This window comes from Cervus canadensis, chromosome 1, assembly GCF_019320065.1.
Source record: "Cervus canadensis isolate Bull #8, Minnesota chromosome 1, ASM1932006v1, whole genome shotgun sequence".
NCBI lineage: Eukaryota > Metazoa > Chordata > Mammalia > Artiodactyla > Cervidae > Cervus > Cervus canadensis.
In genome coordinates this window covers 37,750,908-37,775,977 of record NC_057386.1, presented here as the reverse complement: position 1 = coordinate 37,775,977, position 25,070 = coordinate 37,750,908, and the positions used below count along the sequence as shown (strand labels likewise).

At 59.3% G+C, this 25,070-nt stretch overlaps 1 protein-coding gene across 3 annotated transcripts; it reads right to left on the bottom strand.

The window, feature by feature from the left end:
• Nucleotides 1-568: 568 nt before the first annotated feature.
• On the bottom strand, nt 569-24,251 carry MYO1C (myosin IC). Of its 3 annotated transcripts, none has more exons than XM_043478408.1 (32): nt 23,965-24,251; nt 16,328-16,483; nt 16,088-16,203; nt 15,219-15,417; nt 15,059-15,139; nt 13,054-13,233; nt 12,865-12,963; nt 12,532-12,645; nt 12,376-12,447; nt 11,866-11,985; nt 11,672-11,754; nt 11,335-11,440; nt 11,139-11,219; nt 10,783-10,874; nt 9,305-9,399; nt 9,177-9,223; nt 8,980-9,060; nt 7,025-7,130; nt 6,814-6,931; nt 5,834-5,947; nt 5,683-5,759; nt 5,115-5,183; nt 4,933-5,017; nt 4,674-4,833; nt 4,315-4,398; nt 3,171-3,264; nt 3,017-3,072; nt 2,763-2,898; nt 2,611-2,681; nt 2,426-2,523; nt 2,253-2,352; nt 569-1,846 (listed from the first exon to the last, which is right to left on the bottom strand). In XM_043478408.1, exons 1-32 carry the CDS (start codon nt 24,037-24,039, stop codon nt 1,820-1,822), a joined length of 3,192 nt encoding a protein of 1,063 aa, XP_043334343.1. In that variant the 5' UTR covers nt 24,040-24,251; the 3' UTR covers nt 569-1,819. The 3 variants fall into 3 exon arrangements, with proteins under 3 accessions (XP_043334343.1, XP_043334360.1, XP_043334352.1); XM_043478425.1 differs by lacking the exon at nt 23,965-24,251 and adding an exon at nt 23,032-23,179; XM_043478417.1 differs by lacking the exon at nt 23,965-24,251 and adding an exon at nt 17,874-18,172.
• Nucleotides 24,252-25,070: the final 819 nt, after the last annotated feature.

Genomic DNA, 25,070 nt, shown 5'->3' with positions numbered 1-25,070 from the left:
GCGGACAAGGCAAAAATTATAATACAAGACCCCTGACAGGATAGTTAGGGGCTTTAGAAAGGTTATGTACACACTGCTCTATTCAAAATGGATAACCAAGAAAGAATAAGAAAAACAAAAACAAAGATAAATAAAATGGATAACCAACAAGGACCTACTCAGAGTATAGAACTCTGGAACTCTGCTCAATGTTACATGGCAGCCTGGATGGGAGGAAGGTTTGGGGGAGCATGGACACATGTGTATATATATATATATATATATATATATATATATATGGCTGAGATCCTTTGCTATTCACCTGAAACTACCACAACATCGTTAACTGGTTATTCCCCAGTACAAAATAAAAAGTCTGGGGAAAAAAAGAGTAATACAAGACCCCTGCTTGCCTTCTAGGGGGTCTTCTCCCTTCTATTTATTTTTTTTGGCCACACCAAGTGGCCTGTGGGATCTTAGTTCCCTGCCTAGGGATTGAACCCATGCCCCCTGCAGTGGAAGGGAAGTCCGTACCGCTGGACCACCAGGGAAGTCCTTCCCTTTACTAACATTCACAAGGAGACCAATGTTGGCAAACACATATTGCTTTCTTTCTTTATTTAGTGTTTCTCTGGATTGCAGAAGTGTCAGCAGTGGGCTGAGATCCGCAGGAGGGCAGAGGCAGCTGGGCAGCCCCCAGGCCCTCTGGGGAGTTGGGGGTGGGGGTAGGGGAGAAGCAGCAGAAAGAGGTGAAGCCCCTGCAGCTCCTCCCAAAGCCAGCCCCTTCCCCAGGCCCCCAGGATAGGGAGCGGGGTCAGGAGCCAATGAAGGCCCTGCGTCTGTAACCTGGGGCCAGAGTACATGGGTAGGGTGTTTGTCATCCTAAGGCATGGACTCAGGTGGGAGCGCTCCTCCCACCTGGTGGCCCCCAAGGCTGATTGCTGGTCAGGAAGCCACATGCACCCTTAAGACATGAGCCTGTTTCACGGGGCCCCCAGTCCCGGGGAGAGGCAGTGAGGTGTGCTGAGGACAGTCTGGTTTTGCCCCAACCTGCTGGATCACCTTGGGCAAGTCCCTTCCCCTCTCGGGCCTCTATCTCTTGCTCTGTCACACCAGAAGACTCGACCAGGTGATCTCTCAGTTGTCCAAATCCTCCGCTCTGAGAGTCCCGCCTTTACTCCAGGATGTCCTCAGGCTGAGCTGATATTAGAAGGGCATTTTTAAGGCTGGACGGAGAGGCAGGCAAGGGTGGCTTTAGCCCCCAGGGGGATGTTGGAGTGGGCTACACGTGGACAGGCAGACAGACAGACAAGGTGCCAAGGGAACAGGGAGGAGAGGGGGGCCTGGGCAGGGAAGAGGGCACCAGGGCCCAGATCGCCCACCCTCTCGGCGACATTCCCTGCCCTGCTGAGTCAGGGAAAACACATCCAGTGTGTCTTGGTGGTGGTAGGGCGGCAGTGGGGGGTGGTGGGGGCGGGTGGGAAGATGGCTTTTTTAAAAAATAGTTTCCTATAAAGCATCAAAAAATCTCAGAGAAAAACCTCAGCAAAAGTTCCCTTCTCTCAAATATTTGGCATTGGCAGTGGGGCTGGCGTGGCTGCCTCTGGCCCCGGCTTTTCCTATTGCTGTGGCCCGGCCTGGCCCACTCCTGGGGCAGCTTCCTGCGCCCCTGCCACCCCCGCCACGAGAGAGAGAGCCGAGCAGGAGGCAGGAATTAATGTCGGTGGGCTTCGAGGTGTCCCTGGGTCCCTGTCTGGAAGCTCGAGTCTTTGGTAGCTGGGAAGGGAGGAGGGGATGAGCGAAGCACTGGGAGGCAGGAGGGGTCCAGTGGGCGCCTTCATCACCGTGAGTTCAGCCGTGGGGCCACCTGTGGGGACCAGGGGAGAAGCCCAGTGGTGAGCAGGAAGCAGAGGGGCTCCGGGCACTTGTCTCGGTGAGTTAGATACCTGGTAGTATATGGAGGGAGGGGAGGAGGAAGTCTGGAGGCCTCGGTGCTAGAGACTCGGACTTTAGATCCTATTCCCACAGGGCTCTCTGCCCCGACAAGAGTGGGCCTCTCTTCCCAAGCAGCATACCCCTCCCCCCTCGGTCTCCCCCACCTCCCCATGCTGCCCTCTTTATGACCCTCTGCACTGGTCTCTGGTTCTCAGTGGGCAATGGGATGAAGGGTGCCCTCTGGATCGAGACCCACAGTGAGGTGCCCAGGCTCTGTCCAGGACGGCTGAGGGAGGACGGCCTGGCCCCCAGAGGCTCTGCCCCGGCCCCACACTCACCACAGCCAGGTGCCCGTTCTTGGCCTTGGTGATGAGCAGCTCTGAGCCGGGTGTGAAGTCAATGATGCCGTCCCTGCCGGGCCCACCTGCGAACGTGATGCTGGAGAGAAGCGGGCATGTGAGGCCTGCCCGCTGTGCATGCACGGCCCGCTCAGGAGCCCTCCCCGCCTCACCTGCCCTGGTTGATGTTGATGTTGTTCACTCGGTCAGCGCTGAGGGCCGTCTTGGTCAGGGTCTCGATCACGTGGTCACTCTGCAGCACCACGTCCCCCTGGGGGCCCACAGAGGGACAGGGTCAGGCCCTGCCCAGCGCTTAGAGGGCCCGTGCCCTCCCCGCCGCCCAGTCCCCGAGGGGCACCTTCTGCTTATTGTCCTGACGCTGCACATGGAGCACAAAGAGGCTGTCGCTCAGGCTGCTGACGGAGATCCCTGGGGGGGAAAGGGCAGAGGTCAGGGATCAAGGAGCAAAGCAGGGCCCCCTCTCTGGACCCAACCTGGACTCGGGCTCACCAGTCAGGTTGGTGTACTCGATCCTCTGCTTAACCTTAGCGTCCTCCACGATGACCACGGCGTTGGGCGTCAGCAGCAGCTGCCGGGAGCGCGGCTTGTAGCCCTTGCGGTCGTACTTCACGACGGGCACAGCGTACTGGGGACAGAGGGTGAGTGAGGGGCCTCCTCAGCCCCTGCCCAGGCCCTGACGCCCGCCCACGCAGCCCTTGGGCAGCAGAACTGTGTGGGGCTGAGGGCCGCCAGCAGGGTCTCACCTGGATGGGCTCCGAGCCCAGGGCCTGCAGCACTCTGGGGTTGATCTCATCTGCACCTGCAACCCAGACAGGAGAGTAAAGGGGGAGTGAGCAGAGGAGAGAGGGGACCAGGCTGCTGATGGAAGGTTTGTGCACTGGAGGGGCGGGGGCTTACCAAGCCGAGTGCTGATGAAGAGTCTGGGGACACTCTGGGGGTAATTGTCCTTCTTGCCCTTGAAGATCTCACTCGCCACGGCCTTTTGCTGCAGCTGAGGAGACGATAGCAGGAAGGTGGGGGATGTCAGAGAGGTGGGGCTGTCACAGCAGAGCAGGAGCCTGCTGAGACAGGAGCTGAGACCGCCTCCCTCACCCAATCTCTGGCCCCAACAGCAGGAGGCTAAGCCCTGCTACCAACACTCCCCTTCAGCCCCTTCTCTCCCGATCCCTACCAACTGAGGCAGAGGCCTCTCCAGAAGGGACATGACAGTCCTGTCAGGGTCCAGGCCCCACTTTGGGGGTTATTCCCATCATCACAGGCCCTGGAGTCCCTGAGATTCAGCTCTGGCCTGAGATCTTAAACCTGGCTGATACTAATACTCAGAACTACTGGGGGGCTTCCCTGGTGGTCCTGTGATTAAGAATCTGCCTTGCAATGCAGGGAAGATCACTTTAATCCCTGATCCGAGAAGATCCTACATGCCTTGGACCAACTAAGCCTGTGGTGTGCCACAACTATTGAGTCTGTGCTCTAGAGGCCGGGAACCACAACTACTGAAGCCCTAGCGCCTGTGCTCCGCAACAAGAGAAGCCACCGCAACAAGAAGCCTAGGTACCGCAGCTGGAAAGCAGCCCCAACTCATTGCAATTAGAGAAAATCCTGAGCACAGCAATGATGACCCAGCATAGCCAAAAATAAATAAAATTATGCAAAAAAAAAAAAAAAAACCAACTACTGCAGGTTAACTCTGCTGGGTGGGTCCTTCATCATCATCTGATATCGAGTTGGCAAATATAAGGCCCATCGGTCACCAATGTTTCTCTCTGGAACTATTCTAACAGACTAATGCTGCAGTCTTTTCAACACAGGACTCTGGGCAGCCTCGACCAGTCCAGTGCAGCTGCTCTAGAAGATAAACTCTATTTGCCTTGCAAAATCTACTCCAGTCTCCACTTCATACGTGAGGCCAGACAGGGGCCTGGATCAATTCAAGGTTGCACGGTAAGTCGGGACAAAGGTCCTCCAGGCCAGCTCTCTTCCAGCATCGCCACCCACCCCCCCCGCCCCCCAGTCCCCTGGTGCCTGCCTCCCAGCCCCACACCTGCTGCTTCCATTCGGGGCTGATGCTCCGGCAGTATTTCCACACCATGTTCTTCCGGCACAGCTCCCGCAGCAGCTCTGAGGCCTGTGGGCAAGAGGGAGGTCAGGGCACCCAGGCAGCCTGGCTCCCTTCCCTCTGCAGACAACAGGCATGTGCCCACCATCGGACCTTGGCCTAAGTGACACTCCCTCAACCTGGACCACCCTTCCATTCCTGAATTGTTTCTCTGCAGAGAACTCGCTCTCCGTGGCCCAGCTCCAGGCCCCTTCCCTTCCCACGGCTCCTCTGGTCACATGGTTATTAGGTCCCTCCGCTGGGTGAGTTGGTGGTCCCCCAGTCAGCAGGGAGAGCCCACGGACCTCACGCAGGGCAGGTGGGGGCGTGGGCCAAGAAGTGTCCAGGATATTCCGGGGCAGCTGCCGCCGCAGGTTGAGCAAAAAAGAGGTGCGCACGTGGTCCACGAAGAAGGCATTCTCTGGGCAACGGGGTGCGTGGCGCAGGGTGAAGCCCTGGATGAACCTGGGGGCGGGGATCCGACATGGGTGGAGGTGAGAACCCTGGTAGCGGACCTGCCCCCACACTCTGCTCTGCACCCTCTGCGTGGCGCCCAGTGCTCACCGCCGGATGGTCTGTGCCGCCCACTTCCTCTTGGCTGCCTTCCTCCGGCCCAGCGTTCCTCGCCACCACGACTGGATGCAGATGGCTGCAGAGACCACAAATGGCTGACTTCTATCTCTTCCCATTGGTGGCCCACCCTAGCCCCAGTCCCCACCGTCCTGAAGGCCTCCGGGCGCCCGAACCTGATCGCTTCACCCGGAGGAATTTCTGCCGGCAGTGAAAGCCCCTCCAGGCGGCCTGGATCTTCGTGGCTGTGGTTGGGAAAGAAAGTCACTTGGCCAGAGCACAGGGGATCCAGCTGGGGGCCTGGCCCTGCTAAGAGCTCAATGAGTAAGGGGAGTGGCTGAACCAGCTTTGAGTGGAGGATAAATAAGTGAAGGAGAGTAGGAAAGGGCAAGGGCTGGTCTAGTGGTTACAACTTCGCCTTGCAATGCAGGGAACGCGGGTTCAATCCTTGGTTGGGCAATGAAGATCCCACAGACCGTGGGGCAACTAAGCTTGAGCTCCGCCACCAGAGAAGCCTGCGCGTTGCAACAAAGACCCAGAACAGCCAAAAGAAAAAAAAGAAAGAGCGAGGGAGGGAGCAAAGCAACATGGGAACATGCTGAGTGTGTATCCAGGAGCAGACGAGGCGGGCAGCCCAATGTGGACGTGGCAGACGTCCCGGAGAAGAAGCCCGAATACAGCGATTTCTTTCCCGCTTCCCAGAATGGACCCCACTGGCCAGGATGGGTGGGGCCCCTCTCTCACCCAGGCTCTGTCGTCGGATCTCCAAGGCGTCCTCTGTGGCAAACAGGGTCTTGGGGAAGCGGATGAAGATCTTGGTCCTGGGAGGGCAGCAGTGATCAGCCCCTGGTTGCCACCACGTACCCCTCAAACCCCAGGCATGGGTGCCACTCACCTGCCCATCTTGTACTCTTCTGGTTTGTAGCCCAGGTGCCTGACCAGCACAGTCACCCCATCCTGGGGCCGTCCCGTCCACATGGGCCATGTCTCTGGGCACAATGACTTGTACCTGGTGACAGGAGCAGAAATGTACCCAGCGCCCCCGCCCCCCACCAGCGCTCTGGGAGCCCAGACCAGCTTTCCTGGTCCCACTGACTCTCAGGTCACAGAAAGTCTGGGAGGTAGCTCTGTTACTACCCCTACTTTAAAGATGAGAAAATTGAGTTTTCTAATCTGAGATCCAACCAGTCAATCCTAAAGGAAATCAGTCCTGAATATTCATTGGAAGGACTGATGCTGAAGCTGAAACTCCAATCCTTTGGCCACCTGATGTGAGGAACTGACTCACTAGAAAAGACCCTGATGCTGGGAAAAGATTGAAGGCAGGACTCCTCCTTCGGATGGAGCGGATGACGGGGACAACAGAGGATGAGATGGTTGGATGGCATCACCGACTCGATGGACATGAGTTTGAGTAAGCTCCAGGAGTTGGTGATGGACAGGGGAGGCTGGCGTGCTCCAGTCCATGGGGTCGCAAAGAGTTGGACTGAGCGACTGAACTGAACGTCTGCCTAAGGTCACAGGCCTAGAAAGACACGCCTGGTGACTCCTCAGACCCCTGACTCGGGATAACCACGAAGTTGCTTTCTGCGCTGACTGCAAACTCTGTCCCCTTCACAGGCTTTTACTGTCTCCACTGGTGATAGGTATGAGTGCGTGCCTCATTGGACCCCTGAGCAGCTGCTCTGTGACGGCAGGGCCTGGGCGTGGGGAGGGCTGGCCTTTGCCCTCTCAAGCTTAACATTGGGCCTGCAGCATGGAGGGGCCCCTGGCGTGGCTCCCACCGCAGCTGAGGGCTGTCCTCCCGCCCAGGATGGCGGAGGCTCCGACCCGCCCACCCCTTCCCCCTGGCGCTGCGCCAGGCCCCGCCCCCACCTCTGCAGGAAAGCCTCGTATTTGCGGCGGTAGGCAAAGCCGGCTCTGCGCACGCGCAGGTTCTCCATCAGCCCCAGGTACTTCACCTGGTGCCGGATCAGCACCTCATCAAAACGGCCTGGGGGAAGAGATCACCGGGTGGTCAGCGGGATTTGACCGGCCTCTGCGGGGGAGGCCCAGCCCCCACCGGCCTACGGGGCGGAGGGCCTACCGGGCTGCTTGGAGTCATTGGGCTTGATGCAGCGGATGTAGGCAGGCTCCTTTGACTTCAAGATCTCTACCAGCTCCAGGAGGCTCATCTTGAATTGGGTGGCCACCTGGTCAGCCAAGATGAACAACAGGAAGGTTGTTGGCAACTGGGCTGAGGCCACTGACCCCTGCAAATGCCCCTCCCTGCGCAGAACCCCGCAGACACCCCTCCCTGGGGCAAAACACCCCCAGTTCCCACAACTGCCCCTGCCCTTCGTGGACCTTTTTTTTTTTAATTACAACTCTTTATCGCAGCATCTGCAAAGGTCAGATTTCTGAAGCTGATGAAGATGGGGCAGCATTTCCAAGTGAAATGTTACAAGTTTTCTGTCTGTGGGGTAGGAGGTGGCAGGAAGGGTCTTCAGGAAATAACCCTTCAGTTGAGAATGAAAGGACAAGTAGGAGACAACCAGAAGGAAGAGAGGCAGGAACGGCATTCGGGCAGAGCAACAGAGTGAGCAAAGGCTTGGTGTACACAGGGAACTACAAGCCATGCAAGGATCTAGGAGGGGAGTAAAAAAGAGCATTAGACAGGCAGGAGCATGGTAGGACTCAGGAACCATATTAGGGAGACTGAACTTTATCCTGAGGGAAATAGGGAGCCAAAGAGGAATCTGGAGGGAGAGAGGAACAGGAACAGATCTGCCTTTTGGAGTATCTCTACAGCACATAGGTGGAAGGTGGTTGGTAAGAACAGGTGGGAAGACAGAAGACCAGGGAGGAGGCTGACTGGCTCAGAGGACTAGAACTGGAATAAGGGTTACAGGGAGGGGCTGAAAGGAAGGGGTTTTCAGGCAGCAAAAACAGGCAAGATCCAGCAGTTGTTAGGATGAGGGCAATGGGGGAGGCTAAGGAATCAGGGATTCGGCCCAGGCTTCTGTCCTTCAGGACTGGGTGGAGGGTGGTCCCTGCCCTGAGTTAGGGAAACAGGAGATGCATGCCTGGGACATGCATCTGTCCCAGTCAGGGTGCATCGTAGACTAGCGGGGTCTGGGGTAGCTGCGGGTCCCTGGGGGGAGGTCAATGGAACTCTGGCTTGCTGGAGAGGCCTGGACAGGAGTGGGTGTGTCCTCACGAGGGTGGGGCTGAGAACAACCAGGGAAGGGGTGGGGTTGGGGAACCCAGGACAGGGTCCCAGCGAGTCAGACTCTGGGCAACACTCTGCCTCCGTGGCCTCCCTGCCAGCATGTCTTGGCCTGCAGCTCCCTGGCTTCCACCTCTCCCTGACCTTGCTCGTCCTAGCTGCCCTGCCCCTCCCCCTGCCAAGCATGGCAGCCACACTTCTGTGCACAGCTCACTGCATGGAGCATTCCCCTCGTCTGGCACCACTGGCCAGATCTGCCTTCTTCCCTTCGCTCTCCTTGAAAATGGCACTTTGTGGTCCACTTCCTGGTCTTTTTTTGGACTGTGTTCCTGTGTGGGGCTCTGCAGGGCCCTCCCATACGTCTGACAAGCATCTACTCATTCCCAAGTTATCTCAGATGCTTCCTCCTCCAGGACCCTTTCCCTGACTCCCCTCCCCTCTTCTACTTCCACAGGCAATTTGCTGCTCCCTGTTGTAAGTTTCCATAGCACCCCATGCACATTTCTAGGACAGCGTGTGTTCATTTTTGTATCCTAAACGCCCAGTAATGTCCACTACAAGTGTCTGCTGCAGGGGAGTGAATGCATGCAAGGGCCCACACAGACACAGGTATACATACGTGCATCCACACTTAGAGACGTTACACACCCAGACACCCATCAAAGTAGGCACAGATGCACCCACAGGCAGCCTCCCAGACACACACAGATGTGCACCCAGGCACCAGCAAACACATGAACTCACACACACACTGCCAACTCCCAGCTCAAGCAGGCACCGGGCCCGCTCATGTGTGCACACACACACCCCCTGGGGTCCCACCGCCTTCACACCGTCTCTGGCCGCTTCTTGTCGCTGAGCTCGCTCCGGTCGAAGCACTGGCTCAGGATGGGATTCTCCGAGCTGCACATGGTCTGTGAGGGCAGGGCAGGGATCACAGTGGAAGCACAGGGACAGGCCGGTCAGCTTTCCGGGGCAGAGATCATTCAGAGCCCAGACCCCCAGCCCTCCCCCTGGAGGTCCTCCTCACCTCCTTCAGGTTCCGGAAGAGAAGGTCGTTGTTTTTATCCAGAAACCCTGAGGGGAGAGAGCAGACGTGAGGGGAGGCAGAGCCCCTCTCCCAGCCCACCCGGGGGGACACAGCCCCAGGGTCCTCACCAGTTACGTTGTAGGTCACCTCCCCGGCATAGTGCAGGAGGCGGAACTCCCCGCGGTCTAGAGATTTCCTGGTCCGCTGGTCAGCCAGCTTGTGCCTGGGGCGACAGGGAGAGGAAGCTGCCTCTGTCTGCCCAAGAGACTTCAAGAGAGGAACCAGGCATCCAGTAGGAAACCAGCAGGGCGGGGCCTCCTCCCGCACAGAGGCCACCACAGAGGCTCAGAGAGGTAGACGGCCTTGTCCGGGGTCACACAGCGCCAGGACCGGGACCTCAGCCTCCACGCTGCCAGGGCTCGCAGGGTGGAGGGCGATTTGGTATTGCCTTTGGCTGTTGCGTGGCTCTGCTCAGAGCGCTGAGTGCTGCCCGCTACATTTTAAGAATGGAATCAGCCCCCAAGAGACTACTTAGGCCTTAAGCATGTTTATACCCTTTAGCCCATTTTCTACTTTTAAAGAAGAATTCCAAGCAACTAACCAGAGAGACCAAGAGATTTAAGGCCCAGGGGCAGATCTTCTGTTTTCCCAGCAGAAACCCAGAGGCTGGACAGGGCCCCGAGAGGCCGGGTGAGAGCAGCGGTGTGTCTGTGTGTTAGAGCCGCCAGAGGAAGTGTTTTGAGGAAAGTTTTCTGTTTGATGATACAGGAAGATACTCAGGATATAACATTATCCTGAGTCCTATATACAATAAGCTCTCAACCGCAAATAAGAAAAAAAATACATAGAAAAGGGCAGGAAGAAAACGTCTCAAATTATTAACAGTGGTGACCTCTGGGTGACAGGATTACAAGTGGCTTTTGCACACGTTCCAACTTTTCTCTGAAGAGGGATGTTCTCTTTACAAACAGAAAAAAAGGTGTTTTTCTTTCTTTTTTTTTCAGGCAAGGCTTTACTGGGACCCCTGCTGCAGCCATAGGGAATGAGAACAAACAGGTTCCTCGCTTGCTCGCCCTGGAAAAAAATTGCTCAGGAATTCCCTGGCGGTACAGTGGTTAGGACTCTGTGCTTTCACAACTGGGAGTCAGGTTCAATCCCTGACTGGGCCTGAGGCCCAGCTCTGGACTTGATGTGAGATAATCTCCGGCAAAGGGCTGCACCTCTGTGAGTCTCAGTAAAACCTCCTCCAGGGGTTGCTTCTAATTAGAGAAGGTGATATGCTCAAAATATGCAAGGCGGAGCTAGGACAGAGGGGCTTGTTTCTTTTCTCCCCTCATCCCGCTTTAGGGGATTCCTTAAATAAAAAGGAATTTCCAAGTAAGGAGGCTAAAAAAAAAAAACCCTTAGCAAATTTCATTCTTGAGCGGGTTGAGGAGGAAGTGGCGTTCCTGGCTTCTTACTCGGGAGGTGCCAGGAGCCGCAGCTCGGGTGCCTGGCCGTCACTGGCACCTACCCCGGCCACCTCCTTGTGGCTACCACTTTATGGGTGAGGGGGTTCCCAGGCTTCCACAGGCTCTGGCCCAGGACAGCCCCCAGTCCCACTCACGTCAGGAAGTGTGGATGGTGTTTGACTGTGTCCTCCAGCTTCTCCAGGAAGGTCAGGTCCGTGGCCTCCCCGGGACGCAGACACTCCTCGTCCTGGGTGGGTGGTGGCAGAGGGTGAGGGGTGCGTGTGGGGGAGGGACCGGAGAGCACCGGGACTCAGGGGCCCCCTGGGGAGGCGCAGACACTCCCAGGGCTGGCCAGCGCCTCCCCTCACCACTCACACACAGCCCTGTTCTGTCCCTTGGCAGGCACCAAGGACTCCAGCCCACTGCGGACAGGCTGGGAGAGCCAGGGGAAAGGAGTGACGTCATCCCACCCAGCCCCCAGCCCAAGGCCCTGGAGGAGCAGATGGCTCACCAAAATGGAGATGATGCCCTTGAACTTCTCCTCCACCAGGTCACAGATAATCTTGTTGTTGAAATACTGGACCGGCTCCCACTGAGGGGCACAAGGGGAGGGAGGCATCACCGTGGGGTCACGGCACCTCCCCTGGGGACACCCAGACCTTGACCTTGGTTGCACTAGGGCCAGCCGCGGGTGGGCCTGCACTCACCGCGATGCCCTCGGCCTCGTACTCCTCCTGCTCCGACTTGAGGGTGAGCTCAATGAAGAGCTGCTGCAGCTTTTCGTTGCAGTAATTGATGCAGAACTGCTCAAAGCTGTGAGGGAGACAGAGGTGTCCTCAGTAATATGGGGGGGGGGGGGTGCTAGACCAGGAAAGATGGGGAGGGGCAGAACAAGGCCCCAGCGCTAGCTGAGGGAAGAAACAGAGTGGGACCCAAGCGGCTGGCAAGTCATTGGCAGGAATGAGGGAGGCCGGGGGAGAGGTGAGGGACCAGGGCAGGGGACACGATGGCAGGAGAGACAGGCAGAGTCAGGGGGGCGCTGACCTGTTGTGCTGGAACACTTCAAAGCCGTAAATGTCCAGTAGCCCGAGGACTGTGGTGCTCCGCCAGCTGGGGCTCTCGGCATCCTAGGGCCAGCCGACCAAGAGTGTGGGTCCCCATGATTGCCAGCTCTCAGCCCCGGCCTCCCTGGACCGCCCTCCCTGCCAACTCGGGAGCAGCAGGGGCCAAGCTCTCACCTTGGAGGCCAGCGACCTGTTGATCTTCGCGACCAGCCAGGAAAAGGTGCGGCTGTAGATAGCCTTGGCAAGGGCGTCCCGCGCATACGCGGCCTGTTCTAGGTTCAGCGGGCTCAGGAGCTGCGGGCAGAGGGTGAGCAGGGAGATGAATGCAGTTCCTTCCCACCCCTGGCCCCTCTGACTCAGGAAACCGATCACTCTGCCCTCCCTGCCCGCAGTGAGCCTGGTGCTGGGCAGGGGGGCAAGGGAGGACACAGTGGCCCCACCAGAGGGAAACTGGTAGAGAAACAAGAGGTCTCATTCCTGGAGGTTGAGTCTTCCTTCCAGCTTCACCCTCTTCCTGTGTGACCTTGGCTAGCTCCCTGTGCCTCTCTGAGCCACCTGCCTTATAAGCTTCCAATATTGGTGCTAAGAGGACCAGCTGAGCAGACCAGGGCAATGTGGGATGATGGGAGTGGGGGCTGCCTTGGAACACCTGCCCCCCACCCCAGCCCCACCCCCTGGCCTCACCTCTTCACCCTTGGCGATGATCTTCCTGTGGGTCAGGGCTTCCCGCAACGTTGAGCCTTCCACACCAAGGAGCTGCCAAGGGAGGGGGTGGGTCTGGTGAGGGCGCAGCTCCCCTGCCCCAGCTGCCCTGCCCTTGCCTTCTGCTCGCCTCCTCACCCTGGTCAGGTACTTGAGCTGGTTCTCGGTGGTGACCTGGGCGTTGCTCTCCTCATCGGCGGCGAAGTGGGTGTTTCCCAGATGCAGGACGCTGGCCACGATGCTTAGCAGGTCCTGGGTGGGGGTCAGGGGACAGGGAGGGGCAGGCGGGGGTTATGGGAGGGTCTGAGAGCCCCGGGAGGGCACATGTGGATGGTCAGCAGGAGCTGGGAATGGTGGGGGGCAAGGCATGTGAGAGGAGAAGGCGGCTAGAGTAGAAGCTGGTTGTAAAGGTAGACCGGGGTTTTCATGGGGTGACAGGAGGAAAGGGTGGGTCCCCGACAGAGGTCTCACCTCCACCTCGTCCTCGGTGAAGTCAATGACAGTCAGAGCCTTCCTGACCACCTTCCAATCACTCTTGTCGTTGATGGAGGAGACTTTGGCGCACTGGCCCTGTGCCATGGGCAGAGCGGGGTTACAGCTCTGGCTGGATGGGCTCCCTGGGTGGCACCTGGTTCCGCCTGCCCATCCCCCTCTACTCACCTTCACCAGGTACAGGTAGCTCTGGGGGTTTCGTTCCAGGCCCAGCCTGCGCAGCGTCTCCTCCTCACCCCCCTCCAGCAGCTGGTAGAAGATGTGGAAGTTCCTCTCCCCGTGATTCTGGTGCACCACGCGGGACTTCTCCAGGAGGTAACTGAGGATGTGGCCACCCACGGGGGCGCCCTGCGGGCCGGGCAGGATGCGGTGACTGCTCAGGGGGACTTGGGACATAGCTCATCTTCCCCTTCCCCCCCAGCCCTCCAGAGTATGAATTTCAGCTCTGGCTGTGTGGCTCAGGCACGTCGCCCCTCCTGGCCCCCATTTCTTCCTCTATGAAATGAGGCTAAGCCCTTTCTTGGGCTTCCCAGGTGGCACGAGTGGTAAAGAACCCTCCTGCCAATGCAAGAGATGTGGGTTTGATCCCTGGGTCAGGAAGATCCCCTGGAGAAAGGCATGGCAATTTGCTCCAGTATTCTTGACTGGAGAATTCTATGGACAGAGGAGCCTGGCGGGCTACAGTCCACAGGGTTGCAAAGAGTCAGACATGACTGAAGCAACTTAGCACACATGCATGCATGGCCTTTCTACCTGGTGGCTCACACCTGGAGGTCCCATAAGCATCTCAAACTCAGCAGGTCTGAATCTCAAGTCCCGGTCTCCGCTCCTCAAACCAGCTCCCTCTTCCCATCCTGCTCACCCTTCTAGGTGTTCAGACCAAGAAGTCTGTGGTCCTCCTGGGAGCCTCCCTGTCTCTCACATCTCACGTCCAATCAGATAGCCAATCCTGCTGCCCTAACCTTCAGAGTATCCAGAATCCAGCCATGGTCACCAGACTGGGCCCAGCCACCATCATCTGTCACCCAGATCTAATAATCATCAGCTTCCTAACTCGTTTCCTTGCTCGGCCTCAGTCTCTACCATTTATTCTCAACAAAGCAGCCAGAGCGACCACTTTAAGAGGAAACTGAGGTCAAAACACACTTCTCTTTCAAACTTTTGGGACTTCCCTGACACTTCAGCGTACTTCCACTGCAGGGGACACGGGTTCAATACCTTGTTGGGAGACTAAGATCCCACATGCCGTGAGGCCTGGCCAAAAATTAAAAAAAAATATATATATATATATAGGAATTTTCCAGGTGGTCCAGTGGCTAAAGCTCTGCACTTCCACTGCACAGCACACGGGTTCAATCTCTGGTTGGGGAACTAAAATCCTGCAGGCTGTGCGGGCGTGACCACACAAACAAACAAACAAAAAATCCCCCAAAACTCTCTGGCCTCACTTCCACCCAAGAGTTTTAAAGAAGTTCTTATAAAGACCCAAAAGAACCCACACCACCAAGCGTCCTCTTCCATTCCTTGGCCCCTTGCTCTCTTCTCCAGCCATTCTGGCCTCCTTGCTGTCTGTGAACACATCCAGCATCTTGTTCATCAGCACCTCTGCACTGGCAGTGCCCTCCGCCTGGACCCTCTTGGGTATATGCACAACTCATTCCTCTGTCTCCATCAAGGCTTTACCAAAGGCCACCTTCTCTATGCCCACTGTACCTGCATTATTTCAAACAGCCAATGCCCCCTCCCCTTGCCTCATTTTCTTTTTTGCTGTGACATTTGTTGGCTAATTTACATTTTTCTGTGGACTATCTCCCTGCTAGTCGCTCAGTCATGTCCGCTCTTTGCGACCCCCGTGGACTATAGCCTGCCAGGCTCCTCTGTCCATGGGATTCTCCAGGCGACAATGGATTGCCATTCCCTTCTCCAGATGATCTTCCCAACCCAGGGATCGAAGCCGGGTCTCCTGCATTGCAGGCAGATTCTTTATCTCCCTGGAGGCAGGATTTCTGTTTTGTTTCACTGCTGTGCCACTAGCACTTGCAACAGTGTCTGGCACACAGAAGGTGCTCAATAAATGTTTGCTGGTGCCAGACCTGGGCCAGTGGGTATCCGCCACGTGGGAATCCCATTCCCCCTGCCCTGCCCTGCCCTGCCCTGCCCTGCCCATGGGTACCTTGAAGTCAAACTGCACGTCCATGTACTTCCCAAACCTGCTGGAGTTGTCGTTCCGGAGGGTCTTCGCATTGCCAAAGGCCTAGGAAAGGGCTGGGGTGTGAGGCGTGCCTGGTGGCCTCTCCCTGCCCCTCCCACCCTGGGGGCTGCTGTTCCCTCACCTCCAGCACCGGGTTGCTCTGCAGCAGCCGGTCCCTCACAGCACCACCCCGCTCGGGGGCTGGGCAGGTCTCGGCATAGAACTGCAGCAGCCGCTTGGTGGCCTCGGTCTTGCCTGCCCCGCTTTCCCCAGAGATCATCACCGCCTGGTCCCGGCGCTCCGTGCGCAGTGCCCGGTACACAGTGTCGGCCACCGCGAACCTGGGGCAGAGGCCCGGCAGGAGCTTAGAGGGCAGGGGCCCGAGTGGCTGCAGGGGCTGGGAATCCCGCAGGAGGGACTGGGGGTGGGCATTCCCAAGTCAGGTGGGGTTCACGAGGGTGTGTACCCTTGAGGACAGGTGAGCCCTCCAGGATGTGGGTCAAGGGAGATCCTTCACAGTTGAGAATGAGAGTCATATTCTGATGGAGAACTGATGGGATCACTCATGGGTGAGGAGATTGGGAGTCATTCAGGGAAGACTGAAGTCACTCATAGGTAGGGCTGGGAGGTCCTTCAGAGGTGCAGGTCAGAGGGTCACTAAGGTGGGAGGGCCATGTCTAGGTAGTGTTGGGAGAATAAGTCACAGGTGTGGGAATTCCCTGATGGTTCAGTGGTTAGGGCTCCATACTTCCATTGCAAGGGGCACAGGTTCAATTCCCGGTTGGGGAACTAAAATCCTGCAAGTCACACAGCAGGGCCAAAAAAATAGTCCTGGGTGTGAGTTGGGGTGGAGGCTAGGGGGATCCTGATGGGATGGAGAGATTCACCTTGGGTGAGGACTGGGTGTTCCTCAGAGATGTGAATTGTGATTTATCCCAAGTGGGAAATTGGGTGGAATCACCTCAGGTGGTGATGCTGGGGAGCGGGGCGGGGGGGGGGGGGGTCACTCACAGGTGAGGTGGAACCTCATAGAAGCTGACGCCTCGATAACGCTCCATGTGCTGTCGGCTGTAGATCTGCAGGTCTCGGTAGGGGTTGACAGAGACCAGCACGGGGCCAATGTAGGTCTGGGGGTCGGAGGAGGAGGCTCAGAAGTTTCTCCCAGAGGCCCCGGAGCCGCTCCCCCCTCCTCCCTGCAGCCCTGCATGTGCGGCCCCAGCGCCCCCCTCCGCCTCTAAACTCGGGCCTCACGTAGATCAGGTTCTCCCGGAAGCGCCGCCGCAGGTTCTCGATGAAGGCGGCCTCGCTGGTGAAGTTCTCCAGCAGCACGAAGTCCTGTACCCCCACCCGGTCACGGGCGGTCAGCGCGCTCTCCATGGTGACCCGCACCCCGTCACTGCCCAGGGCCTGCAGGGATGGGCCACGGGAGAGAGTCAGAGGCGGCGGGGTAAGGGAAGGCCTCTTCTCCCGTTCGCCACAGCCTGGACGACTGAGGGGGCAACCAGGGCATGTGAACACAGGGAACACCTGGGAAATGGGTGCACCAGGTTGGGTAGAGAGGGCCTGGATGGCAGAAAGCTGGCACACGGGACACTGAGGACATGGGTCCCAGAAGAAAGACCATCTGGGGCACATGGGACCTGAACACAGGCCACTGGAATGCAGAGGCCCCAGAGGACATGGGGCCAAGACCAGTGAATCCAGGGAGAGGCTGGTTTTGTGTAAAGAAAGTTAGGGGTTGGGGGGGGATGTCATGAGAATAAAAGAAAGAATGCTCTGTTGACCTTGAACAAAACCCCTCCTCTCTCTGGAAGTTGTCCCAAGGAGGAGGAGTTGAGGTAGACCAGGTGACCTCAAGCACCCTAGCTCTAGGCCTTGTGTGACAGGTGCTTTGTAGGACAAATCACTCGGAGTAAATTCTACAAGCAGGGTGGGGCTGTCTCTCCCCTTCTCACTCACCAAAATTTCCAGGGGGAGGGGGTCTAGGGACCCAGCAAGAGGCTGCCCCAGGTCCCAGGAGAGAGACTCCGCCAGGGCAGGGGCAGGGGGAACCTCACATCCCAGCTGGGCTCACCACTCACCCCAGAAGGGGGCCCTCCCTCCCAGAGCGGAACCACACCCTCCCGGCCAGCTGCCAGGCTCCCCAGACACCCTCCTCCACTGGGAGTCCTGAGAAGTCTCAAGGGAGCAGGGGTTTTACCAGGGAAAACCCAGCTGGCAGCTGGAGCCCATCAGAGGGTGGGAAGAAGCACAGGCTCAACAAGACCCTCACCCCTCACCACACTCTTCAGAAGGGTCTGAGAGCTCTAGGAACACCAAGAGTGTCAAGGGTCAGGGAAGAAAGAGCAAGCTGGCCGCAGGGGTAGGAGGGGGTGGAGATCCCCGAAGAGGCCACCAGGTCTCATCCAACCGCAGACCACCCAGATCTCGGGCAGGGGGCACCCCTTTGGGTCTGGCCGTGGCCCTGCCTCTTCTAGGCCTGCCCCTCAGCGCCCTCCCCCCCACCCCTCTAATTCTGTCCCGAAGCTGCTGCCAAATCTGACCCAAGCCCCCGCCCCCTTGCCCTCTGGGTGGCGGGTCTGGGCGCTCTCTGCCTTCGCCGGGAGTTATTGGCCCGGCCCGGGTCCGAGCGCCTCGCGGCCCTCCCAGCCTCGGCCTCCACTCTCCTGCAACTTTCCGGGACGTTTTCCACCCGAAATTCCTGGGCCGCGCCCGCTTCCTGGCGGGGCCGAGGCGGCGCCGCGAGGCCGTCAGGGACGCCTGGGACCCCCTGGCCCTGCCCCGCAACCCCGCTCACCGACGCCCGGTAGCGCATCCTGCCCGCTCGGCCCGGCGCCCGTCTCCGCGGCCCGTGCTCTCGGCCCGGGGCGCGGCGGCGGCGGCGGCGGCGTCACGAGGGAGGGGCCGGCCCGCCCCCCGTCCCGCCTCCGCTAGGCTCGGAGGCGTGGGACTCCCCGGGCGCCCCCGCCTCGCTCGGGGCTCGGACTCCGGGGTTCCTCTCCAGTTGGTAGGGGTGGGGCAGGCGCTCAGTCGGGGGGCGGGGGGAAATCTCGCGGCGTGGGTGGGGACAGGGCGGGGGCGGGGCTCCCGGCTGGGCAGGGGCTCCGCCTGAGTCAGGTTTTCCAGGAGGGACGTCGTCGGTTCTCCCGGGGGTGGGGCCCGGAACCCGCGCGGCCGCCGCGTCTACACCGACCCGGAACTCACTTCCGGGCTTGTGTCTACACTGCGCACTAGGCCAGGCTGGGGACTCACCTCACTAGGCAGAGAGGCCCGTGGGTCCCGGAGGAAGCAGGATTTCCCTCCCCCCCTCACCCCAACCTCGAGTCCCGGGAAAGTTAAAAATAGAACGAAATGTCCAAATACGGCCGTCGTGCCCAGGCAGGCGGAGCCTCGGTGAGGGGACACTGTCCACTCCCCACCCCGTACACTCTCTGGAGGGTGGGTCCCACGTCTTTAAGTCCCAAGAAAATCTCTTAGGTTCACAGCACAGGCGCCCCAGGGAGGGAGACGGCCACAGGGCGCCTGTGCCCAGCGTCGTTCGTGCAGGGCCTCCACGGAGGGCTCAGCTTTCCATCTGGGAAATCCACGGCCCGATTTCCAGCATTCGGAGCAATACCCTTCCCCCTACCCCGGACACCCTGACTAGGGGCCCCCTCCTCCCCCCGTGCCCAGGGGCTCCTCACCTCTCTTCTTCTTCTGTTGGGTGGCGGGACTCCCTCTCTGGTCTCTCTGGATCTTCCCATATTTTCTGCCCAGGACACCCTCCAGCTACCCAAACCAGCCTCCAGCAGCCCCATCCTCACTGAGCTCTAGGTGGGCAGTGGGCAGCAGCCTGCGGGACAACTCTAGCTCGGATCCCAGCACAGCTGGGGGTGTAATGCCTGTGCTTAGTCACTTAGTCGTGTCGGATTCTTTGCAACCCCATGGACTGTAGCTCTCCAGGCTCCGCTGTCGGTGGGGATTCTCCAGACAAAACTACTGGAGTGGGTTACCATGCCCGCCTCCAGGAGATCTTCCCAACCCAGCGATCCAACCCACGTCTCTCGCACTGCAGACAGATTCTTTACTGTCTGAGCCACCAGGAAAGCCCGGTGTGATGGCTAGTGCTTCCTAAAGGCCGGGCTATTTCTCACAAGCCGTATGACTGCCAGCAGGTCATTTCACTTCTGGGAACCTCTCCTAGAGCCTTGAAATGAGACTAACCTCTGTCTCAAACGGCTGTTGAGAAGCCTAAGATAAGGCACCCAGGCACCTCCCAGACCCTCAGTAAATAGCATTGCCCTCTCTGGCCAGACATTCTCTGCACAGGCTTGGAGCAGACCTTCAATGCAATGCTAACCGCTTCAGTAATGTCTGACTCTGCGACCCTTAGGGACTGTGTAGCCCACCAGGCTCCTCTGTCCATGAGATTGTCCAGCCAAGAATACTGGAGTGGGTTCTTGTGCCCTCCTCCAGAGGATCTTCCCCATCCAGGGATGGAACCCGCATCTCTAATGTCTCCTGCATTGGCCGGCGGGTCCTTTACCACTAGCGTCACCTGGGAAGCCAGTGGGAGCAGACAAACAGAGCCAGGTCCTGGGTCAGACAGGTCACACTTGTTATCTAGCAGGGAAAGCCCCTGAGGCGTGTCCCTCGGCCAGTTAGAAAGAGCTCTCCAACTATACTTCCACCATACCTGATAGATAAGGAACCAGAAGTGCAATAATGCAGATACTGACTTTGTCCTAGGGGGCAGAAGGCAGGGTTAGGACCCAAAGCCCTAGCCTGCCCGACACTCTTGGACTTAGGCTCCCCGGGGAGGGAGTGAAGTGGCGGCAGGTGCGGGCTGCAGCCTCTTGGGGAAGGCTCTTTACTTTGAAAACAACAGCCCGGCCAGAGCCCGCGGGACCCCGCGGCGGGAGCCGCCAGCTGGGAGATGGGGCCCTCCGGAGGGACCGAGGGGACCGACGCCACCGCGCGCAGCTGGGAGATGGGTGGGAGCGGAAGGGCGGGGCTGGGTCTTAAATGCCACTAGCTTCGGGCTTTGGGCGGGAGGAGGCCCCCTCCGCGAGGCCCCCAGGGTGAAAATGCAGAAAGGAGAAAGAGCGCGGAGAGGACTCAGCCTCCCGCTCAGCCGGAGTGGGGAGGTACTTGGGGGACGGGAGGAAGGGGGTCCAGCCGGTGCCCACCGGGAGCACGGCTCCGGGGGCCGTGCAAGCACCGGGTTGGCGCGGCTGGCCGTGGCTCGCGGGCCCGAGGGGAGGGGCTGGCAAGGGGGCGTGGCCTCGCCGCCGCGGCTAGAGGCTGGAATGAGGGGAATCCGCGCACCGAGGGGTTTGGCCGGCCACCCCCGCCCGAGCCGCTCCGCCGCATTCCCGGGATGCCCGCCGACGCCCCCACAGCCGACACTCGGTAGCGGAAGGAGGGGGCGGCTAAGCAGGCCAGGCGAGCCCGCAGCCCCTGGCCAGCGCCACAGACCATCCCGCCCCGCTAGGCGGAAGCGCCCGCCCCAGGGGGAGAGGAGTTAGAAAGGCGGGGGTGGGGTGGGGTGGGGTGGTGGGTGGGCCGAGGGTGTGAGACACCAGGGCTACAGCGCCAGGCGCTTCCTGCGTTCGAATCGCTGTCTTCTGGTACTACCCTCAATGCTCTCGAGCTGAGCCTTGAGGGCTGGATTATTACCCCCATTCTACAGACGGGGAAACTGAGGCTCAGTAGACGAACGTCGTGTTCAAGATCCCAGGACTAGTGAAAGAAAGGGTGGCATTGGAACTGGAAAGTCTGCCACTGTCTATTTCTGCAGGGCTGCCTGAGGGGGAGACGCCTGCCTAGCCCTGGCGGTTTTCCCAGCTTCTCTGTCAGATTAACCTGCTACCTGCCAGGCTGTGACCTTCCTTAGTGAACCTGTGACTGCAGTGCCTAGTAGCCACCTTTGACTGTGTTGTGTGAGTATTGACCTGTAGGCCTTGGGAAGAGCAGCTAGGGAGTGGGCCATGATCGTTGAGTCCCCAGCATGGCCCTGAACCTAGGGGCTGGTTGCAGGCTAGGAGGGAGCCATGCCCCACCCCGAGTGACCCAGGACTTATTTTCCAAGGCTGTCTCTAGGTTTCTTTCCATCTGGAGAGGGGTTTCCCCTAGAAGCGGGGATGGGCAGGCCCAGCAGACCTGGGTTATTCAGCCCCATCACCTAGTATGGGCCAGGTGCCCCCAAGCCTGTCCTCTGGGAGGGTAGTGGGCAGCTTCAGGGGTTCCTTCAGCCCAGGGCTATGGAGGTCTGGAGAGGGTGTTCTGAGGACCCCCAGATTGCCTCTAGAAACTGATTTCCACTGGGGGTAGCCTTCCGGCCTGTTGGGGCAGCAGAAAGAACCATAGCCTATCTTACCCCCAGCACATGCTGGGCACAGAACAGGTGCTCGAGTTTTCTTTTTTTAATCAAACATATCTTAGGTCTGGGCCCAGGCTGCCCTACCTAGGACTGTTCCAGACTCAAGGGAACTGTTGTAAGGGGGAATGAAAAGGAAAGACAAGGACTTAGGGGTTCTACCTGATATCTCACTGGACCCCAGTCAAAGGTTTTCACTCTGGCTTCAGAACCATGGGCCTTTTGTCTGCCAGATGCTTCTACCTGGGGGTCCAGTAGAAGTAAACAAAGCACCTTGCCCCCTAATCTATCCTCCTGGTTCAATATCCCGTCTGTTGAGAGGAGACAGGCACCTCCAGCTAGTTGTCACTGCCAGGCATCAAAAGGCCTGCCCTCCTCCCTCCGCTCCTCACACGGAGGAGTCACCACCTGCCAACCCCCCCCCCCCACTTTGTTCCTCCATCACTGCTCTGCCCCTGGATGAGGCAAGCAGCCTCCGAACTGGCGTCCCTGCCTTCCTCCAATTCATTTTCCTGCAGCCTCCTGTGGTATTTACAAACGCAAATCCCATCAATTAACGTCTCATGTTAAGAGAGTGAAGGTTTACTCTTCCGTATGCCAAGCACACCCACTGCTTCTTGCCAGGCCGCTGTTTGTGGACTTAAGCTCTCTGTCCTCAGTTTACCACCGCTCCTGAGTTCCTGTGTGGCCCACAGGGGTACCCTCTCCAGTGCCTTCTCTCCCCACGCCTCCCTCAGAACCCCACTCAGCCAAGAGGCGCTGGGCGAGCCGTCGCCACCAGCCGCCCGGCTCTCAGCTTCTCGCCTTTGCACCTGCGGCTTCCTTGGCCCTCGCACCCAACCCCCTCCCCACCTGACTGACTCTTAGTCATCCTTGAAGACTCGGCTCAGGTATCACTTCCTCCAGAACCCCTTCCTGACTCCCCGAAACACACAGCCCCCTCCTTGTCGCATTCCGCTCTAATCGAAGGTGTCCTAGTCCGTCTCTCCCAGGAGATTGCCCCCGCTCCAGGCAGGCACACAGTGGGGGCTCAAAAACTGCTCGCGGAAGCCTGCGTGAATGAATGAATCACAGAGCCCGGGAGTGTGAGCAGAAGGCCAGAGCGTGCCGGGCGTTGAATAGGCCGTGGGCCAGCCATTCATTCTCTCATTCATCTCGGAGCCCCCCAGCCGCAGCACACACGCAGGGGCCACTCGCGCGCCAGGGCCCGGAGGCGGGGAACGGGAAGGGGCGGGGCCCGGACGGCTGCTCCGGAACCCGAGGCAGAGCAGGCTGGCCGAGGGCCCCAAAGGGAGCGCGGGGTGCCCGAGTCCCGCGGCCCCAGCCGCTCCTCACCGCCCTCACGTTATCCGCAAAGACTCTAAGTCTCCAACAGGCCGAGTTCCGGCGCCACCAGGTCCTGGGACCCCCGCAGCGGCCGTGCCGAGCAGACCCGCAGCCCCCGCGATCCCTGGGCCGGCGACCCTCGCCTTCCGCACGGTAGCTCTGGGACTGGGTCGCCGCCCGGCCGCTTACCCTCTTCATCCTGCCCGCGAGCTGAGCACTCAGCTCCCCCGGGCCACGCGGCTGCGGCCCGCCTCGCGCCTTGTGTACCCACCTTCTCGGCTTCTCGGGTGCGCGGGCGGGGGCCAGGCAAGGCGGCGTGGCCGGCTCCGGAGTCGGCGGCCCCGGCACGCTCTCCCCGCCCAGGGCCCGCCCGGGGCCGAGCCGCTGCCTGTCGTCATCCCAGGCAGGGCCCAGGCCCCGGCGCGCGCGCGCACCCTCCGGCCCCGCCCCGGCCGGCCTTGGCTGGGCTCCGGCCCCGGCCCGCGTCCGTGTCCGCGGAGGGCTTGAGGCAGCACACTCCGCAGCCCGTTCCCCGGGACGAGGCGCGTCACTGTCACACACACACACACACACACACACACACACACACACACAAACACACACATGCACCCTCCTCTGCCGACGACCTGGCCCACTTGCTGCAGTGCTGGGTGGCGGGGTGTCTTATATGTTTCTCCTTTCTCAACCTAGGGCGCCTTTGCAAACCCGACCCTCCCCTGCTTGCCAGGCCAAATCAGTTCTTCCCCATTTGCGACTGCCTGACTCCCTTCATCCTCCTTCCCCACCCTCACTACTGCTCTGAGCTGGCCAGTGTCAGTTTTTCAAGCCAGACGGGAAAGCTGGTCGGTATTAACCTGAGCCTGTACTATATACACCTGGAACTTCACACGCAGCACTGTTTGTTAGATCTCGGAGCGGCCCTGTCACCTCCGTGTTGTTAGCCCAGTTCATAGCCCGGCAAACGGGATCAGGGAGCTGGAGGAGAAGGGAGTCAAACCCAGATCTCCACTTTGAAACACTCTGCCCCTGGTGGGCTTAAACCTATCCCCCTTCATTCCATTCACCCCTTCTTGTCTGGTCCCTTCACGTCCTACCAAGGACCAGAACGCTTCCCCACTGCTCACCTCTTCCCCAAGGAGTTTGCTTAAGAGGGGGCTTCTGAGACACTCCCACCCACCTCCCAGCCCAGAGCATCCCAACTTACTAGCTTGCAGGGCCTGTGGGGGTGAACCACACGGATGATCTCCCCGGTAGGTATCAGCTCCACTTGCAGCGCCATTCCGCCTGTGGATCGCCAGTGTGCCGAGCCCCGGGACCTCTGAGCAAAAGCCGGCCTGCCTGCCTGCCCGCTGGCTCTGGCTGTGCCCGGAACCAGGAATCTAGTCTCACGCTGGGATGGCCGCTTGGTTCAGCTTCAACTCCAGCCCCAGGGGATGGGTCTGGTCCAGTGCCTCAGGACACAGCTGGAGCAGCCCAGGTCTGATTAGGAGGCCTCTTGGCCCAGCGGGGTTGGGGCAGGAAGAGGAGGGGCTGAGGGATGGAGGAAATGCCTGTTGTCCCAGGTAACCAGAGGAGCTGATGCAGCCACCCCTGGGGGACCCTGGGCTCCAGGTCAAAGGGTAGAAGGCCGTTCCCCCCAGCAGCTCCATGACCGGGCCTCTGCTGATCCCTCTCACCGATGTCAGCTGGAGAGCACAGTGACCACTCCCGAAATCAGAATGTACATCCTGCCCTAAGACGAGAGGAGCCATCATTAGGCATTGCGCCTTCTGCGTGTCCCCCCAGCTTGCCTGCCTCCCGCAGCAGCAGGTGAGCCGCTGGAGTTTGAGAGGCTGGGGCTGCTGGGGACTGACCATGTTGGGCAGAGGGAGTTGTTGGCTGGAGAGGCAGGAGGGCACTGTGAGGAGGCCCCGATCCTACCCTCCTCTGGAGCCTTGAATGCTTGAGATGTTGGTCCCTGGCTGCTTGGCTGGCTGTGGGGAGTCTTAGTCTTGTTTGCTCCCTACTTTTCCATAGCACCCTCAGTGCTCCCCACCCCCAAATGTTCCTGTTTTTCTATCTTTATTGTTGCTAAATCACAGCTGACACTTTCCTGGCCTGGGACTGAGCCCTCAGGTCTCTGGCCGTTCCTTATAGGAAGGGTGAAGTGGATGGGCGAAAGCAACCTTTCCAGAGGAAGATGCTGGAAGGGGAGGGGTGGAGTCCCGTGGGCCCGCACTGGCCTTGACAGCCCCTCTCGGGCTGGCGCCTTCCCCCAGGCACCCTTCCTTGCCTCCCCTCAGCTTCCCCCGCCCAGGAAAGGCCAGCAGA

Coding starts and splice junctions, on each gene's coding strand:
- MYO1C (XM_043478408.1), bottom strand. CDS start 24,039: ATGGCGCTGCAAGTGGAGCTGATACCTACCGGGGAGATCATCCGTGTG. Junction 11,220..11,334: donor ACGAGGCCGAGGGCATCGCG/GTGAGTGCAGGC, acceptor TGTGCCCCTCAG/TGGGAGCCGGTCCAGTATTT. Junction 2,682..2,762: donor CGAGTACACCAACCTGACTG/GTGAGCCCGAGT, acceptor TTTCCCCCCCAG/GGATCTCCGTCAGCAGCCTG.